Below are 16,656 nucleotides of genomic sequence, written 5' to 3' on the forward strand. Positions count from 1 at the left end.
AAAAATGCTTTGTTAAAGGCCTCAAATCCAATGATCTTAGTCTTCATTATACATGTCCTTTCTGCATTATTTGACACACTCATTGAACCTTTATTTTTGAAATTCTCCTTGGTTCCTATCTCCTGATTTTTGTCATACTTCTCTGACTACATTTTTGGTTGTTCTCTTTTCCTTTAAATGTATGTTTTCTATGTGGATATGCCCATGACCTAATTTTCCACTAACACATGCTTTTTTGGCCATTTCATGTTCTATGTAGGTAACTCTCACACTAGCAACATTAACTTTTTCAAGGCAGAGTCTGGTCCCACTTCTAAGGTTAAACAGAAATTTCAGTATGAAGACTAAATTCATAATTTTTCCCAAATCTATTCTTTATTAACATGTAGCACCTCAGTAAGTGTTAAATAAATCCAAATGGCATTCTTAGATTGAAAAGTATGATTTATATTTGACTATTTGCTTGGCCTTGCACCTTGTTGCAAAAGTGCAGATAATCTGTCCTATATTTATTATGTCTTTTCATTCATATCTTCTTAGCTGTTCTTAACACTGTAATTAATCATCATTATCTCTGACCTGGACTATTGTGAGATTTTTTTCCTCCACTGTGGGTTAAATTTCCCTATCACAGTTGGCAGTCATATTATTCCCCCAGTCAAAAATACTTTAGGGCCTTATATTCGTAAAAGAGAAAAAATTGCATACATTTTACAACTTGGCCATTCAAGCCCTTCTAATTTGTGGATCCAAATATATGCTTAAAAATCTTGTTTAACCCACTACCTTTACCCTCATGCCAATGAAGCTGAATAACTTTTTTTTATGTGCCTATAGTTTGCTGCCTCTGACTTTCTTCTCACCTCCCATTTCTGCATGCCCAGATCTGACCCTTTTTGCAAATCAAGGTATAAACACAACCTTCTCTACAAGACTTGCTCAGATTCTTACAGCTGGTTTCATTTTTATTCCCCATAGATTTTATCTGCAATCCTTTGATACATACATGCCTTGTGCTTTATTTATTTATGAACTGTGACTTATTTTTCTGATTTGAGTTGAACTCTTTAGAGGTAGTATTGTATCTCAAAGGCCTTTGTTGTATATTTGAATAGAAAATAAATCTGGAGAAATAGAAATTCAATAATATAAATCTTAGTACTATTTAATAATCACCTACATATTTTAGAATTTGAATGCAATTCATGGAAAATTTGTACTGCTGTGTGCTTGACGTTGTTCTAGGATCTGTAAATACAGAGATGACTAAGTCATAGCTACTGCCCTCAAGAACATAACCTTTTAGAGAATAGAAAATATAAATAAGTGTTGATAATACAGTGAGATACACAAAGTAATTGAATTATTTGCAAGATACTGTCAGTAGTTCTTTAGATAATTTGTACAAGAAAAGACCACTAAAAGTGAATTTACATAAGATGCAGACTAAAATTAAATTCACATTTAGTAGTAAAAAAAAGCTTTTAATTGGAACTTTATCTTGGAGGAAATGTTTTGTAGTATTAGACACCATCTTCCTTTTCTTTATATTGAACAAAATATTAGTTACAACCGTAACCATGAAAATACTGTTTGCTTTTTTGAGAGTATATTTTTCTGTGATAAAAATTACATTACTCCATTCTGCACTTCACATTTAACTTTTATAACATAGTTAAAAGGATAATCATCTTTACAAAAAAAACCAAACATTTGAAGACTTCTTCAGTTCCTAGGAACACATCTTTTAACTCTTTATGCAGATGATTCTATTTGATGTACCTGGTTGTCATCATTTTTGTCAATTTTCTCATCTTTTATTAAATTGTATCAGTTGCCCTGCACATGATTTAACAGTTCTTCTCTAACTTCACTTTAATGACTCTTTGGAATCCTACTACTTTAGCCATGATTCAGTAATTGATTTGCATTGTTAGATCCTGAATCTTGCTAAAGTTACAAAAACATGGTCTTGGTTGGGAATGTATCTGAGTAAGGGGGGAAGGATGTTTGAGTGGAGATTAGTTTTTTAATGAATGGTTTATTTGTGAATATATTTGTGATATGTTGACTTATTCAATAAGTAATTAATACTCTCAGATAGTGAAGATTCCTCTCCTGCAAGGGAATTTTAATGCTGAGAAAGGAATGAGTTAACATTAATTTTATTTTGTTGAGTATGAGGATAGATAATAGATAATATTTCTATGAAAGCTAGAAAACTTTTTAAAAGTGGGTATTTGGTATAATAAACTGAAGTTTATAATTTTTATATGAATTTTTAGAAAGATTTTATTTATTTTTTTGAGAGAGAGAAAGCACCAGCCTGATGGAGAGGGAGAAGCAGGCTCCTCATTGAGCTGGGAGCCCAACTCGGGGCTGGATCTCAGAACCCTGAGATCATGACCTGAGCTGAAGGCAGACACTTAACCAACTGAGCAACCCAGGCGCCCCTGATCCCATTGAGCTTTGCTCTATAGTTTATTCCACAGAAGATCTGTATACCAGATATTGTGCTAGGTTTAGAGGCACCAAGGTGAATAAAGATATAGTTCTTGTCTTTAAGGAATGAGCAGTGATGGGTAAGACATATAAACCAATCATTTTAATACTGTGTAATAAATGTGCTGGAGATATACGGAGTGCTAAGAGGGCATAAAGCTGGATGCCTCCTGATAAAGGCTACACAGTGATTTCTGGAAGATATAGGAGCTGTTGTTAGAGATGAGAAGGAGTTGGTTAGGAGAGTGGAGGTGGGTGGTTTAGGAAGAGGGAGTATGAGGAAACCAGGCACAGCAGGAATGAGCAGTTGATTCATTTATAGAACTAAAAGTAATTTGGTAATTCTGAAATTGATTAGTAACTCTTCCCTTCAGAGTTATGCATTTTAATCTGAATAGATTTTTCAGTGTTAAAACTAAAATATATAAATTGAGCAGAGTTTTATCTTAGTGAGGAAGCTAAATAGGAGATACTAATACTATTTAAACTATTTTTAATATCTTAAATAAGGATGGATTTATATGTGTTAGTTTTATCTGTTTATATTCAGTATATTCTAACACATGTAACTGGTAGTTATTAATTAGGGTCTAGGGTGAACACTCCAGGCTTGAAATTAACATGTCACAATATCTCAGTCTTGTGAACAAAAGCAATGGTTGTGAATACATTTACTCTCCTTTACCCTTCAAATTTTGTATTTGGGGTTATTACTTTTGCTACCATGTGAATAATCTGTGGAATAATTATGTCTTTACAGGATGAATGCTATCAAGTAAGACAAGTGTTTGCTCAGAAACTTCACAAAGGCCTTTCCCGATTACGGCTTCCACTTGAGTATATGGCAATCTGTGCACTTTGTGCAAAAGATCCTGTAAAAGAGAGAAGAGCTCATGCTAGGCAGTGTCTGGTAAAAAATATAAATGTGAGACGAGAGTATCTGAAGCAGCATGCAGCTGTTAGTGGTAAGCATCTTATGAAAATGAAAAGTATACTTTCTAGCTATTTTCAGCTTTATAGAATATAAAATGTTACTGTTATTTTTATAGTCTAATTGGCAGTCAATCAAATCAAGGTTGTTACTATTTTTCAGTAACTTTTCCTTTAAAAAGGTCATTTTTAAAATATGAATACATAGGTATTTAAATATCAACCCATATCTCTATATAACTGACTAAATGGTCAAGGAAAATAAGCAATGACACTGGAAGTACTTTAAATAAAATAGTTAAACACCGATGTATGTTTATAGATTGTCTAAGTGTACTGTCTTTTTAGGTTTAAAAAAAGTATAGGTCTTTTGTCTTTCATTGTTCTCACCTAGAGCTGACATTAATATCAAATGCTTGTGTGCCTGTTTTTAATCTGCTCACTATATCCTATCTATGTTATTAGTTTTTGTGTCTCTCTGACTTCTTTGATTTATTTTACTTTATTTTTTTAAAGATTTTATTTATTTATTCATGAGAGACACAGAGAGAGAGGCAGAGACACAGGCAAAGGGAGAAGCAGGCTCCATGCAGGGAGCCTGATGTGGGACTCGATTCCGGGTCCCCAGAATCATGCCCTGGGTCGAAGGCGGCACTAAACTGCTGAGCCACTCAGGCTGCCCCGATTTATTTAATATCATTAAAATCCATCTAGTTATCCAAACCAGAAGTCAGGCCCTTTTTGTACCTTCATTTTTCCTCTTACTAATCACCAAGTCCTCTTAGTTCTTCTTCTAGATGTCTTGAACATCCTCCTTAACTCTCCTACTCTACTGTATTTCACTTGGATAATTGTATATATTCCAAACACCTCTCTTTTGTATTTCTCTGCCTCAGACTTACCTCCAACTATACCACACATCACTATCAAAAATACCATTCTAAAACAACAGATTGGATCATGGCACTTCCTTGCTTGAAATCCATGTCGGTTCTTCATTGTTCAATGAATCTAGTTGAAGCTCATTAACATGGCCCTTTATAATTTATTCTTAGCCTGAATTTCAAGCTTTCACCCTATGTATAAATTTTGTGCACCTTGGGCTGTGGATTATTTGAAATTTGTGTATCCATCTTTTTCCTTAGTTGTCAGCACAATTTGGAAATTGCCTGTCCCTTCTAGACAAACATAAAACCAAGGAGCATGGTTTGCACCTTTTGAATCCTCTAAAATATAGTTTTGGTGTTACTGTATCAGTCCTTTCTTTCTCTCCCTTTCTCACCTTGCAGAATAAATCCTCTGGAGTCATATCCCACTTCTGCTTTTTACTGCTTGTGTTTTTGCAGGTTGTTTTAGCAATCTGAGCTTTCGTTTCCTTATTTGTAAAGTTGGTGTAATTGTGCTCATTTCTTGTGGTTATTTGGAGGATTAAAGTGTTAAACATATGTAAAGCACCTGGCATAATGCACGGTTCAGAGAAGTACTGGGTAGTTAGCTATACTTACTATAGGGCACCTTTCATATAGAACTATAGCTTCTGTCTCTACTTAACACTTTACTGTGAGGTCTTTAGTCTTACTCATCTTTGTATTTAAAATAGTATGTCCCCATAAAAATAGTAAGCCTGGAAAATAGCATTCAATAAATATTTGATACACTTTAATTTGAAATCACTGAATTTTGAAACTTGTTACTTTTTTTCTTCTATACCTGCTTTTAAGTAAATGATATTACACAATTTTTTTTGAGCTCAGCAGTAAAGACATAAATAAAACTTTGTGCCTTATTGACACATAGTATTATATGTCAAGTTGAGCATCTGATTTAACCTTTTATTTTAGAAGTAGGAATACAAATGAAATTGTTCAGTATATGAATCCTGGTCTTTTTGACTAATCTTTATTAAAACTAAGTAGGTTTATCATTCTGACCTCTAAGGGAATATGCTGATCACAGTCAAAATATAAAAATATTTGAATTTAAAAAAAAAAAAAATATTTGAATTTAAACTAAAAGGTGTTAGTTTTATTACTTCATCTGTCCTAGAAATTCTGAAGTCCATTACTTTAGATCTGTTCTGTTACAGGTATCAAAGAGTATCAGTCATCCTATTTTGGCACCATATTGATAAAAAGATGTATCTTTTTTTTCTTAGCAGCTTAACAAGAAACTGTTAAATACAGGGGTGCTCATAATAACAAGAAAAATAGATCTTTCTGAGTCTTGTTTAATACATTCAAGTCACTTTTTACCACATGCATTTGAGAATGAAAATGTTTGTCATTATAGCCTTAGCATATGGTGCATTTAGTAGACATTTCAATATTGGACATGGTGGATGAATAACGAATAAACTTGTTTACGATGTTCCTCAATACTGGATATTGCAGTATAGTTTCCGTCTAGCCATGTTGTGGTAAACTATTGGGGTGCGGAAATATGACATCAGAGACAGAGTAAGATTTGGTTTTCTAACCTGGATGTTTTATTTTGTTTTATCTTTTTCAGAAAAATTATTGTCTCTTCTACCAGAATATGTTGTTCCATATACAATTCACCTATTGGCACATGACCCAGATTATGTTAAAGTACAGGATATTGAACAACTTAAAGATGTTAAAGAGTAAGACTTTTTTCATCCCATTTTAATGTTTTCTGAAAGTTTTTTCTCTTTGCTGCTGATAATGGAATCTTTATTATAATTAGTTTATTAGATTTCCTAAAGTTTAAGGTTCTTTCCTGTATTCTCTTATTTTTCTTTTTTCATACCATCTCTTCATATTTCATTTCCTATGTGATATCCAAAACTTAATTTAGCATAATTATTGTACTACTGTTCTATTTCTATTATTTCCTAAATTCTTAGGAGTTTAAGGTTCTTTCCTGTATTCTCTTATTTTTCTTTTTTCATACCATCTCTTCATATTTCATTTCCTATGTGATATCCAAAACTTAATTTAGCAAAATTATTGTACTACTGTTCTATTTCTATTATTTCCTAAATTCTTAGGAGTTTAAGGTTCTTTCCTGTATTCTCTTATTTTTCTTTTTTCATACCATCTCTTCATATTTCATTTCCTATGTGATTTCCAAAACTTAATTTAGCATAATTATTGTACTACTGTTCTATTTCTCTACCTTTCTGGCATTTCTTTTCTGTTGATGCAGTCCATTAAAAGCTTCTGTTCCAGTTCCTGTCTTTTCCTACTTTCTTCTGCAATTCTAGATTTTCATGTGGGTGAATTAATTTTATTCACATAGCGATTTTTCCTTGCAGTAACTGTCTTCCTCTGGAGGAAGAGAGAATGGTCTAATCTAATGATGGACCAAGCTGGTCATCAGGAACTATCCCACTTCCTACTTTACTGGCGATTTTCTAGTGCAAGTTTATGACACTTGTAATTCTTTCAAAGATTATTGTTGAGAGGCCAAAAAACCATCTATGCCTGGGTGTGGAACAGGGAAATATAATGGTATTTAGAAAAGTCTTTGTAACACTAGAATATTTCTTTAAGTTTGAGACCCTTAGCCCCCTTTGTACTATATAATAAAGGATGACCTTTGTGGTTTTGAATAAATTAATTTATTATACCTTAAGCTTCCTATTAAAGGAAAATAATGGTTTCTTAGTTCATTGAAATATTTTATAGTTAAATATTTGAGGTGCCTCAAGAGAATAAAATCAAATTACTGATAACTTTCTCATGGCAAGGGAAAAGCTGTTGCCCTCTTAGCACAGTTTCTGGTTTTGTTGTTTTTTAAATTTTTTTATTTTTTACTTTTTTAAAGATTTTATTGATTTATTCTTGAGAGAGAGAGAGAGAGGCAGAGACACAGGCAGAGGGAGAAGCAGGCTCCATGTAGGGAGCCTGATGTGAGACTCGATCCCAGGTCTCCAGGATCAGGCCCTGGGCCAAAAGCAGGCATTAAACCGCTGAGCCACCTAGGGATACCCCTGTTTTTGTTTTTTTAATAAGCAGTTCTCACAAAATGAGTTCTGCATTAGTGATTATAACTAATGAAAACTTCTAACAACCCCTCTTTCTCAGAGAACTTTGGCTTTTGAAATACATTTATTTTTCTTCAGAATTTACTAAACATTTTTGGCTTATTTTTAAATTGCCCCAGTATAGCCATGAGTAATCTCCCCATTCTGCTAGAGAGCCACTTCAGGAGAACTTATCCTATACCTGAGATCCTTAAGGTTATTTTTCCCCTTTCTAGAATGATACCTTGCTCCACATTACTCTTCTCTCCCTTGTGCCAAACTCTGTCCTGTTCTGTCCATATAGTAAAGAGACAAAGTACTTTTGGTTTTCTGTTGAATAGAGTTTTATGTAACTTAACTAATGAATGAAACATCCTTTTAATTTTTCCCCATACAAAGACAGTATGTATAGTTGTTAGCCATAACCTTTTCCTCTTTAATTTATTCATGAAGATTCTTAACTATTGAGTGAGATAGTCACTTGAAAACCTTCAATCAGAACTGCATTCAGTCTTAAATTAAGTAGTTGAAGCTTCACTTATCCATGGCCCAGTTACTACTTTAGGCAATCTTCTCTCCCTGTCATTGCTAGGAGTTAGGATCATTTCATTCTCTTCACCATTTAAGTGTTTAACCTGCCTTTTTGGAAACATTAGTGAGATTTTGTGAAGGGATCTTATAAATTCACACCTACGTTGCTGATAAGTTGTGATATGTATGCACGACATACTTTTTTTCTCTTGATTTATAGTTGGTTTTTCCTTTTTAATTATTTCCATTTGTGGAGTTTATTATATTTAGATTATTGTATCTATATTAAACACCCAGTTTTTTCCACTTCATTTCTTTTTTTCCCCTTCCTCTTTTTAGATGTCTTTGGTTCGTTCTTGAAATATTAATGGCTAAAAATGAAAATAACAGTCATGCATTTATCAGGAAGATGGTAGAAAATATTAAACAAACAAAAGATGCCCAAGGACCAGATGATGCAAAAATGAATGAAGTATGTAATTCTTTTTAAATAATTATGATTCCATGTTGATTTAAGTATTCAAGTGTGGATATGCTACTTCTGTAGTATATATAGACATTATCAGTCTTTTGTATTAGTACTTAATAATTACTATTAGTAATTAGAATTACTGATGTAGAATTACTAATAAGGAATTAGTAGTAATGCTGTTACTAGGAAATAATGAAAACATTAGTTTAACTTACCCTATTGTACTGAAAACTACATACAGTCATACCTTGTCGTAATGTTCTATGCAGATGATTGCGTTTTTCTTGTTGATTTATGGCAACCCTGCACTGAGCAAGTCTAATGGCACCATTTTCCAAAAGCATTTGCTAATTTCGTGTCTCTGTATCACATTTTGGTAATTCCTGCAATATTTTAAACTTTTTCATTGTTGTATGTTATGGTGATCTGTGATCAGTGATCTTTGATGTTACTGTGATCTTTGATGTAATTGTTTTGGGGTGCCACGAACTGCACCCATACAAGACAATAAACTTAATTGACAGATGTGTGTCCTCTGACTGCTCTACCCACCAGCTGTTTTCCCACCTCTCTACCTCTTCGCGGGCTTCCCTATTCCCTGAGACAATATTGAAATTAGGCCAATTAATAACTCTGTAGTGACCTCTTAAGTATTCAAGTGAAAGGAAGAGTCGTATATCTTTCACTTTTAATCAAAAGCTAGTAATGAAGAAGGTTGGTAAGGAAGGCATGTGGAAGCTGAGAGAGGCTGAAAGCTAGATCTCTTGTGCCAAATTGTAAGCCAAGTTGTACATGTGAAGGAAAAGTTTTTAAAGAAATTAAAAGTGCTGCTCCAATGGAAAGCACAAATGATAAGAAAGCGAAATAGCCTTATTTCTGATACAAATTAAGTTTGAGTGGCCTGGATAGGAGATCAAACCAATGATATCATTCCCTTAAGCCAAAGCCTACTCCAGGGCAAGGCCCTCTGTAATTCTGTGAGGGCTGAGAGAAGTGAAGAAGCGTAGAAGAAAGCAGAAGCTGGCAGAAGGTTGGTTCACGAGGTTTAAGGAAAGCCAGTTCCATAATATAAAGTACAAGACGAAGCAGCAAGTGCAGATAAAGAAACTTCAGCAAGTTACCCAGAAGATCTAGCTGAGGTAATTAATGAAGATGGTTACTCTAAACAGCAGTTTTTCAATGTAGATAAAGCAGCCTTCTATTGGAAGAAGATGCCATTGAGTTCAATAGCTAGAGAGGAGAAGTCTGTGCATTGCTTCAGATTTTCAAAGGACGGACTGACTCTCTTGTTAGGGGCTCATGCAGTTGATGACTTGAAGCTGAAGCCAGTGCTCTTATACCATTCTGAAAATCCGAGGGCCCTTATTAATTATGCTTAATTTACATTGTGTGCTCTATTAATAGAAAAACAAAGCCTGGATAACAGCACATCTGTTTAAAGCATGGTTTACTGAATTTTTAAAGCCTGTAGTTGAGATCTGCTCAGAAAGATTCCTTTCAAAATGTTCCTCCTCATTGATAATGCACCTGTTCATCCAAAAGCTCTGACAGAGATATACAATGAGATTAATGCTGTTTTCAGGCCTCTTAACACAACATCCATTCTGTAATCCATGGGTCAAGGAATAATTTTGATTTTCAAGTCTTAATTTTTTAAGAAATACATTTTATAAGGGTATAGCTGCCATAGATCATGGTTCTTCTGATAAATCTGGGTTAAGTCATTAAAAACCTGGAAAGGATTCTTCATTCTACATCCATTAAGATCAGTTGTGATTTGTGGGAAGGAGTCAAATTGTCAACATGGACTGGAATTTGAAAGAAGTTGATTCCAACCCTTCTTGTGAGTGACTTTGAGGGGTTCAAGACTTCCATGGCTGCAGTAACTACAGATGTGGTAGAAATAGGAAGAGAACTGTTCTTAAAAGTAGAGACTAAAGATGTGACCAAATTGCTGCAATTTCATGATAAAACTTTAATGAATTAGGAGTTGCTTATGATAGATGAGCAAAGAAAGTGGTTTCCTGAGATGGGAACTACTCCTTGTAAAGATGCTATGAAGATTGTTAAAATGACAACAAGGGGTTTAGTATATTACACAAACTTAGTTGATAAAACAGCAGCAAATTTTGAAAGGATTGACTCCAATTTTGAAAATTCTTCTGTGGGTAAAATGCTATCAAGTGGCATCACATGCTACAGAGAAATTGTTCATGTAAGGAAGAGTCATTCAGTGCAGCAAACTTCATTATTGTCTTATTAGTTGATAAGCCATCAACAAATATCATATTTGTTGATGAGCCATCAACACTGAGGCAAGACTCTGGACCAGCAAAAAAGATCGCAAGTCACTGAAAGCTCAGATGATGGTTAGCATTTTCAGCAATGAAATTTTCTTGAATGAATGAATGAATGAATGAATGAATTAAAGTAGGCTCCATGCCCAGCATGTAGCCCAGTGCACTACTTGAATTCATGACCCTGAGATTAAGACTTGAGATAAAGAGTTGGATGCTCACCACCCAGGCACCCCTGCAATAAAATATTTTTAAATTACTTATACTATAATTACATTGTATGTTGGTTTTTAGACATAATGCAGTTGCACACTCAGTAGATTATAGCATGGTGTAAACATAACTTTTGTGTGCACTGGGAAACCAAAAAGTTCATTTGACTCACTTGGTTACAACATTGTTTTATTGTGGTAATTTAGAGCTGAATCTGCAGTATCTCTGAGGTATGCCTGTACAAAATGCATGTTCTAGAATTACTTCTAATTCACAGAGTCGAGGATGCCAACTTAAGTACCTAATTTTTTTTTAATACTATTGCAGAAACTGTACACTGTGTGTGATGTTGCCATGAATATCATCATGTCAAAGAGCACCACATACAGTTTGGAATCTCCTAAAGACCCAGTACTACCAGCTCGTTTTTTCACCCAGCCTGACAAGGTAGTTATTTTAGATTTTGTATAGATTGAAATAAAATGTATTCTCAGCACTAGGTTGTGGAAAGATTAGGAAGGATCAATATCAAAAGCTAATGTATGACTAATGTTATGGAAAACTCAGCATGCATCGTACTAATGTGGTTCAAGAGTGCATGGGCCAAACCAGAGGACACAAATAAGGGTCAGAGATTAGTTAAGGTGGTCGAGAGTTTGTGATCAGAGTTTTATGCTAGTGTGTGAGTTGAGGCAAAAATGTGGTCAAAGCATATAGATCTGTCATTATTGGCCATTGATCCAAAATGGGAAAGAGAATGCTGATAGACACAGTCTGAAGTTATAAACCTTTGATTGAGATTCATAACTGGTATTAAGAAACAAGCAGAGAACAAGCACTGGAACAGGTTCAAGACCCAAGGAACATTATAAGAATGTTCTCAAACCACTTTTACAAAACTCAAGTATTCCATGAGATATAATAGGTGTTTTCTGGAATCACCCTTAGAGGTTCATAATGCACCTAAGTCTGTTGGCTGAGAGTATGGAAACTACACTACTGTTTTTGCTTTTGTGTTTGTTTTTAAGCAAAATACCAATTAAAGTCTTACCAATGTGGAGAGATTTATAACACCCTTGTATGTAGGCTCACTCAGCTAAAAGGGACTGTTTGCTTTTAAGCATTCACCTTGTTGTGATTAAGATGATAGGAATATGTGATTGGTCTCTTCTCTGGAGGTATTGTTACAGATGTGCTTTTAGAGCTCTAACACTTTAGAGTGTGAATATGTTTTTAATACTGGAGTTGGTATAAAATTAGTTTAAGCTTATTATAGTATTTATTTTGGGGGGTGGGGAGGGACAGAGGGAGACGGAAAGAGAATCTTAAGCAGGCTCCATTCCCAGTGCAGAGCCCAATGCAGGGCTCAATGACCTGAGCTGAAATCGAGAGTCATATGCGTAACCAACTGAGCCGCCCAGGTGCCCTTTGTTACAATATTTGAAATCAATGGCCAAAATTTTGTGTTTGAACTGATTATTTAAATATATATTTAAATATATATTTTATTTACTATAAAACAAAAGCTGATGTATGCTTTGTTGGCTTCAAACCACCTCATGTATAGTGTTTCAGTATTCACTGACTGCAACTTTTTCCCTTGCTTGTAGAATTTCAGTAACACCAAAAATTATCTGCCTCCAGAAATGAAATCGTTTTTCACACCTGGAAAAGTATGTTTTGAATGTCATTCTAATTTTTATGTGATAGTTTATTTTAGTATGGTTATTGACATAATTATTTCTGTATTTCTTTAAAAATCGATGTATCTTAAGATAGAAAACACAATTAGATGTCTTCCACTTACTAGTTAGAAATAATTATGCTTACTATATAGATGCAAGCTGAGATACATAAATTGTAGCTTATAATAAAGCCAAGCCCTACAGAGCTTGATCCTTAAGTATCTTATCCTGTTATATCAAGGTAAAAATCTTAAAGTTAAAAACATCTTCTTAATCTAATTATGTCTTTCCAAAGCAAGAGTCTGGTTATCTGTTTTTATTATTGACTACACATTTTATTCTCACTTTTTATGTAAGCTTCTTCCTTCAGATAGCTAAGAAACTTGTTATGCCATCTATTTGGTTTTTCACTCTTTCAGGTAATAGTCTATTCAAGATCCTTACTTTATTTAAGGATGGGCATATTTGTGTGTGTGATTTGTACATAAACACTTTGACAGATATTAATGGTTTTTTACACGTAAATTTCTTTTGGCTTTAATAGAAAGATATGCATTTTTCATTTCAGCCTAAAACGACCAATGTTCTAGGAGCTGTTAATAAGCCACTTTCATCGGCAGGCAAGCAATCTCAGACAAAATCATCACGAATGGAAACTGTAAGCAATGCAAGCAGCAGCTCAAATCCAAGCTCTCCTGGAAGAATAAAAGGGAGGTAAGTACCTAAAAAATGTCATACTTCGCACTTAAGGATTCCAACAAGGCAGTGAGATCTAAAATGTGTAACCCAAAACATTTAATGTCAGTGAATGGAAATCAGTGCATACCTGAACATTCCCATTTAAATTTGTAGCCATTTACAAGTTCCTATTTATTTGCTCTCTTATTTTAGATAGGCTCTCCATCTTAGCCTTTTATATTTTAGCTTGTTGGTATAACCTGTGTTAGTAGACATAAGCTAAATGTTTAGCACTTGTAAAACTGTTGTATTATGATATATCCATACAATGGAATACATAATTGTTAAAGTGATGAGGTATGAGCCAATATGAATTGTTTTCACAACCAATTATTGAATAAAAAAGACAATTAATAGAATAATATTACAGTATTTTCAAGTTTTTAGAAAGGATTTGTATTCACATTGGCTTTCTATATGCATAGAAAGTTTGGGGAAGAATATACAACATCTTATGGTACTCTAGAATAGGAGGGAGCTCATTTTATACTCTGGTTTGAAATTTTTTTCCTGTGTACATGCATGAACTTTAAAAAATTGTTTTAAAATTATACTTTCAAATCATGCTCTACAGATTTTTCTTAAGAAAGAAAGGGAAAATAATTCACACTTTCACTAATTTTAGCATAGGACTTAGTACACTGTTTGTTAGCAAAACCCTGTACAGGGCTTAACTGTACTATCTTTTGTATTGTTCATAACCAATCAATAAAGAAAGGAAATATTCTAAAATGTCTTATCAATTTTCTTGTAATGAATAAATTGTCAAGTGATAATATAGTAGAAATTGAACAAAAATTTATAGGTCTTGTTTTAGACTCCTGTATTAATACATATTAGTGGTTAATGCTTAAGTGGCCCTTCACCTATATCATTTGGATATTTTCTAGTGGATGACCTCATATTCAACATGACCAGAATATTTCCAGCAACTCATTTCCTCCTAAATAACTGGTTTTTCTTGTCAAATTCCTGGTTATAATAAAAAATGATCTAATTCACCCAGTCATTTAGGCTTAATGCCTCAAAATTGGCTTTGACTTTTCCCCCTTTGCTAAGATATTGCTGCGGAGCATAGTGATCTAATTTGTACTTTTATTAGATTGCCCTGATTGTTGGTACAGAATAGAGGAACTAGAATTGAGGTTAAAAAAATAAAAACAAGAACAATTAGGAGTCAGATAATAGTAATTCAGGGAAGGGATAAAGAGAGAGGAAGATGGTTGATAGTCAAAATTTAGGATTTACTTTGATGGTAGATCCAGATAGGCTTGCTTGATGGATTAGATGTGAATGGTTATGGAAAGGAAATAGTTAAGGATGCATCCTAGGTTTTCTGCTGGAATATTTCTATAGGTGGTGATGCCATTTACTGAGATGTAGAAGTGTCCAAATGACTGTTTTGGCTGTGTTAAAGTTAAGATGCCTATTAGAACTTCAAGTGAGGTGGGCAATGGAGTATGTGAGCCTAGAGCGCAGGGTAGCTTCTGAGCCAGAGATTGAGATTTAGGACTTAACAATGTTTGAATGGTTTTTAAAGCCAGATTAAGGATGTGATCTAGGACAGAAGACATCCTTTACCAATAAATGAGAGCATGTGCTATTAATTCATTTATTAAGTATTTATTGAATGCTTACTTTATGGCTGGCACTGGTGTAAGTGCTTCATATAAATTGCTAAGTACAATTGACAAAAGATCCATGCTTACATATCTAGCAGGGGAAGTTAGTAGAGAATAAACATAATAACTTTACTATATGTGAAGGTGTTAAGAGTACAGAGAAGAAAAAGTAGAATGGGTATATGGGAGAGATAGGGGAAAGTGCAAATTAAAGTAATATAGGCCAATCCAACTTGATAACAAGAGAAGCTATAATTTACTTTATGTGTCCACTCCAAAATATAATTTTTTAAAAAAGACTTAGAAAGAAACTAGGTTTGTGATTTTTAAAGTTTCCCTATTATGTTAAATTAAATATGATTCATTGCTTGTTGGTTAGGTGCTAAATATGATAGAATAAAATGGATCCTTTTTTTTGAAAGAATGAAACTTTTCCTCATAAAATTGTAAAGCTACACTAGGGAACAGAAAAAACTTTTAAGGTTATTTCATTGTAATAATAATTACAAATGTCTATATTAAAAGGCTTGATAGCTCTGAAATGGATCACAGTGAAAATGAAGATTATACAATGTCTTCACCTTTGCCAGGAAAAAAAAGTGACAAGAGAGACGACTCTGATCTTGTAAGGGTGAGATATTTGGTTTGATTTTATAATAATTATAATAATAATGACAAAAATAATTTTTACACTGAAACCAGTTAATATTACACCCAAATTCGACATTTGATTTCTTTTAATGGTTTTAATCACAAATTTGAGTTTATAATTCTCCTCTACCAAGAAATTTAAGCATACTGAATTTCTTGTATTTCTTATCATTCTAATAAGTGATCTCTGTAGATCTTTTAAATCAAACATGCCAGTCCCATACTCAGAACTGCTTGGGGTCTGTTGTTGTTGTTGTTGTTGTTGTTGTTTTTAAAACACAGTAAGTTTAGACTTAGCATTAGAGAGGGGAAATAGAATGAGGGTCCTTAAAGGTTCCTCCATTTTAGATGACTTCTTGAGCCTTTCATTAACTAAACAAACTTCTAGTAAGAAAATGCAAATAGTAGGAAATGTTACAGTTTTACCTTCTTTAGTTTTTAAATTTCAATAACAATGATAACTTCTATGATAGAAACAGTTTATAAGTGTCATTTAAAGACAAAACAACCTGATAGCCTTAATAATTGAATGCATTTTGACTTCTAGTTTAGTTTTAAACACTTCTTGAATAATCACTAAGATTCTCTGAATCAAGTTTCTTATCTGTAAAATTTGGCTACTTGGCTGGTAAGGTTTATCAGAATAAATGAATTAGCCTAAGTTAATTGGTGTTGCTGCCATTTTATTATAAAGATCAGTATTTTTGATTAATAATTACTATAAAGTAAAAGTTAATGCATTTGAATCTACTCAGTAGAAGTGGAATGTTATTAATAAAAAACTTTGGTTTTGCTGAAATTTTATTGCCCTTCTTGTTTTCCACTGTCCCAACATTACCTATCCCAAAAAGTTGAAATTATTTTCAGTTGTTTTCAAGTTTCTCCAGTAATTTGTTTTGCCAGATTGTTTTTCTTTCCACTTAAAATATTATAATTCTAAAATTCTTACTAAATCCTAACTATACTGTAAATTCTGATTTTTATTGGCTGTTTAAAAATTTTGCCCAAGCAGAGTTAAAAATTGATC

The 16,656-nt window shown here is 33.4% G+C and overlaps 1 protein-coding gene across 11 annotated transcripts in view; it reads left to right on the top strand.

Annotated features, from left to right (window-relative positions):
- PDS5B (PDS5 cohesin associated factor B) overlaps window positions 1–16,656 on the top strand; it is a 185,095-nt gene that overhangs the window by 156,381 nt on the left and 12,058 nt on the right. For 6 of the 11 annotated variants that reach the window (XM_025996773.2, XM_025996769.2, XM_072719956.1 and 3 more), the window contains exons 25-31: window positions 3,263–3,467; window positions 5,941–6,055; window positions 8,291–8,423; window positions 11,261–11,380; window positions 12,544–12,606; window positions 13,187–13,332; window positions 15,504–15,609. In XM_025996773.2, coding sequence (XP_025852558.1) covers window positions 3,263–3,467; window positions 5,941–6,055; window positions 8,291–8,423; window positions 11,261–11,380; window positions 12,544–12,606; window positions 13,187–13,332; window positions 15,504–15,609 — 888 coding nt within the window. The remainder of the gene's footprint in view (window positions 1–3,262; window positions 3,468–5,940; window positions 6,056–8,290; window positions 8,424–11,260; window positions 11,381–12,543; window positions 12,607–13,186; window positions 13,333–15,503; window positions 15,610–16,656) is intronic. The other 5 variants (XM_025996770.2, XM_025996771.2, XM_072719954.1 and 2 more) reach the window with 1 other exon arrangement.

This window comes from Vulpes vulpes, chromosome 9 (assembly GCF_048418805.1).
Source record: "Vulpes vulpes isolate BD-2025 chromosome 9, VulVul3, whole genome shotgun sequence".
NCBI classification, from domain to species: Eukaryota; Metazoa; Chordata; class Mammalia; order Carnivora; family Canidae; genus Vulpes; species Vulpes vulpes.